The 3,047-nt window shown below is 41.9% G+C and overlaps 1 protein-coding gene across 1 annotated transcript; it reads left to right on the top strand.

Annotated features, from left to right (window-relative positions):
• The first annotated feature begins 1,473 nt into the window (after positions 1–1,473).
• Positions 1,474–2,472, top strand: LOC124371350. The gene has a single exon (XM_046829679.1). The coding sequence runs from the start codon at positions 1,474–1,476 to the stop codon at positions 2,470–2,472; it is 999 nt and encodes a 332-aa protein (XP_046685635.1).
• Positions 2,473–3,047: the final 575 nt, after the last annotated feature.

The following is a 3,047-nucleotide window of genomic DNA, read 5'->3' on the forward strand; positions in this document are numbered from 1 at the left end:
GTAAAATAATGGCAATCCTTATTGCCAATGTTAAAAAACGTCATGTTATAATTCGACAATCGCCTTTTATAATACAGAGCACTCTCATTACTAATGGGAATACTAATTACTTGTTGCAGGTCGAACACTCCACACAGAATACTATTATCGGACTGACTCTTTTTTTCAAATCTTCTTTTATTTTCCTTACCATTTCTTTTTCAGCGATATGCTTTTGGTATCGATCACTTAGCTTATTCTTTTGTTCTTCATTTCCTTCTCTGTAAGAAAGGCACAAGGAGCATTGGTATTTCTTTGGTCTGTGAAAGGCAAGATTTTTTGCATGGAAAACTCTAGAGTACGTAGCGAAGCTAGGCTTTTCATCTTCTTCTCCTTGGAATTCATTCAGAAATAACCTGTACATTTTTGCCAAATTCAGATCTTTGTTTAAGTATTCTTTACTAGAACTTGCCCTACAATAGTGGGACTCAACCTTTGGAAAACGGTTAATGTGTTCTTCTGAAATTTTCCTCTTCCTTTCATCCTTGTCAATTATTACTTGGGATTTTCCCCACCTCGTTTTTCTTCGTCGATTGTACCATTGTCTGTAATTTTGAACAGTGCTGTGCGACAGGTTTGTTCTGAAATGGTTAATGTCTTCAGAAACATACTTTTACGCACATGGATCCGCTCCCCATTTACAGTTAAGTGGTAATGGATTGTTTTAGATCTACGAGATTCTGTCTTAGTTGTTGTTCTTTTGACTTCAGTGTTTTGTACATGACGAACTATAAATTCGTGCTGTAGCCTTAGATCACCAAGCCCGTAATATGAATTGAATATAGATTTTATCTCCTCTTCATTTATCAAATAACAATCTATCTTTAACTTTTTTCAAATTTCTTCATTGCATCTTTCTCCCATCTTTCGGTCTGGTACTATCTTTTTACCTTTATTAGTTATGTACTCTAATCCTTTGTTTCTTTTTTCTTTGGCTTCTTTTCGTGAATTAATTCTCCTCTTTTTCCCGTCCTGGGTATGACGTTAAACTGCCCACACCCACCTAACCATTTCCTCCATTCCTACCCAATCCCCCTCCAGGGTCTTATTAGTACCCGCTCTGTTCGACCGTTCCAGTACATGGCTCGCTGGGAGTGCTTAAGCCGACACTAGGTGCCCTATCTGGTGTCGGTGAGAGCTGATGTGAGCTTGTCTCTGCCGATGCGTAAGTCATGTACTGGTTCAGAAGCCAGCCACTTCGATGTCCTTAGTCAGGAAGTGTGTATTGAGCAGGAGTGTCGGAGCTCCTGCTGCAACGTGCGAGCCCAGGCCGTGCGAGTATACCCAGCCTGGTTAAACGAGTCAACACCAGACCCCGGGGATCTGGGGTAGATTAACCTGGGCTCCCACGGGACCCAGTTTTATCGAGGGCGTGCCCGTTCCCGGTGTATCTCGGCCTGCACCCTTACACACGTTGCGCTGGTTAAAATCCTTATGGAAACTGAAACCACCCCAAAACTAGAGCAAAGTGTAGTAGCAAGAGATCAAAGTGATCTGGAGAAAAAACGGCAGTTGTCTGACTCAGAATGTGAGCCCGATCAAAACAAACAAAGAAAAATGGAAAAAGAACAAACCGACGATGAGGTAAATATTCCTACACCTTTATTTCTTGTGCTAAGTCATAAGGAAGATGGAAAAACCCTGACTAAGGTGAGCCCGTTCCTTATCCACAAATCTTTAGTAGCCTGTGGAGGGCAACCAAAATCTACAAGGAAGCTGAGGAATGGAACTATCCTGGTGGAGGCTGCAAATTGCATCCAATCCAAGAAGTTCCATAAAATGAGGAGCTTTTTCGACCAGGTAGCGATTACTGTCCAGCCCCATGCCTCTCTGAACTTTTCCAAGGGAATCGTTTTCTGTCGAGACCTTATGGACTGCAGTGAAGAGGAAATAAAGGATGAGCTGCAGTGCGAGATGGTGACAGATGCGGTCAGGATTGTTCGGACCGAAAACGGGGTAAAGGTTCCTACTCCGGGTCTCATTATAACCTTTGCAAAACCCCATCCACCAGAAACCATCAAAGCCGGATATTTGTCTCTGTCTGTGCGGCCGTATTTTAAAAACCCCCAGCGGTGTTTCCGCTGCCAGAGGTTCGGGCACTCAAGTAAAGTGTGTTCGAACCCGGAGACGTGTTCCCGCTGTGGTGATGAAGGACACCAAGAGGAGGGGTGCAAAAATGAGACGCGATGCATAAATTGCAAGGGAAAACATCCGGCATATTCAAGAGAGTGTAATATTCTTAAAGAAGAAAAAGAAATATTAAAAATCATGACTATAGAAAAGCTTTCATTTAACGAGGCGAGTAAAGAGTACAGGAGGAGGGTCGCCCCAACTCCAAAAAAGGAGTTTCCTACTCTGAAGCTGTATCTGTCCCTGTTCAGACCGCACAGTGTTCCTCATGTACAGTCTTGGAGGGTATGGTGCGTGCATTGACTGAGCAGATGGCTGCTCTGGTTCAGCACCTCGCCGCAGGTGCTGGGGAACAGTCTGTGGTCCTGCCCGGTAAATCTCCCCGAGACTTTCAGACCTCATCTAAACCTAATGCACAGTCTTATGTTAAACCTTTACCAGGAGGTCTTGCATACAGAGATAAAGTTCAGCAAAATTTGAAACCTGCCTTAAGTTTAGAAGAGAGAAAGAAATTGTCAGAAAAGCTTAAGAAGAATATTCAAAGTAAAGTCGATAACAGGTCAAACGTTAGGTGGAACTTTCCGCCCTGTAACAAAACAAAGAAAAAAAATCACTATGTAGTAAAGAAGTAAAATATTGCATGCATTATAATAATAAAATAAAATCATGCTTATTCAATGGAATATTAATGGTTTAAGAAGTCATTTAGAGGATTTAAAACTACTTATAAATACAAAAAGGCCCAAAATAATCTGTAGTCAAGAAACCAAATTAGCTCCTCACATACCACTTAAAATCAATGGTTATGACACTTTTCGATTAGATCACCAGCAGGAAATAGCCTGTGGCGGTGTTGCGATTCTTTCTGATTCTTGTTT

Source organism: Homalodisca vitripennis, unplaced genomic scaffold, assembly GCF_021130785.1.
Source record: "Homalodisca vitripennis isolate AUS2020 unplaced genomic scaffold, UT_GWSS_2.1 ScUCBcl_1234;HRSCAF=4599, whole genome shotgun sequence".
NCBI lineage: Eukaryota > Metazoa > Arthropoda > Insecta > Hemiptera > Cicadellidae > Homalodisca > Homalodisca vitripennis.

Coding starts and splice junctions, on each gene's coding strand:
- LOC124371350 (XM_046829679.1), top strand. CDS start 1,474: ATGGAAACTGAAACCACCCCAAAACTAGAGCAAAGTGTAGTAGCAAGA.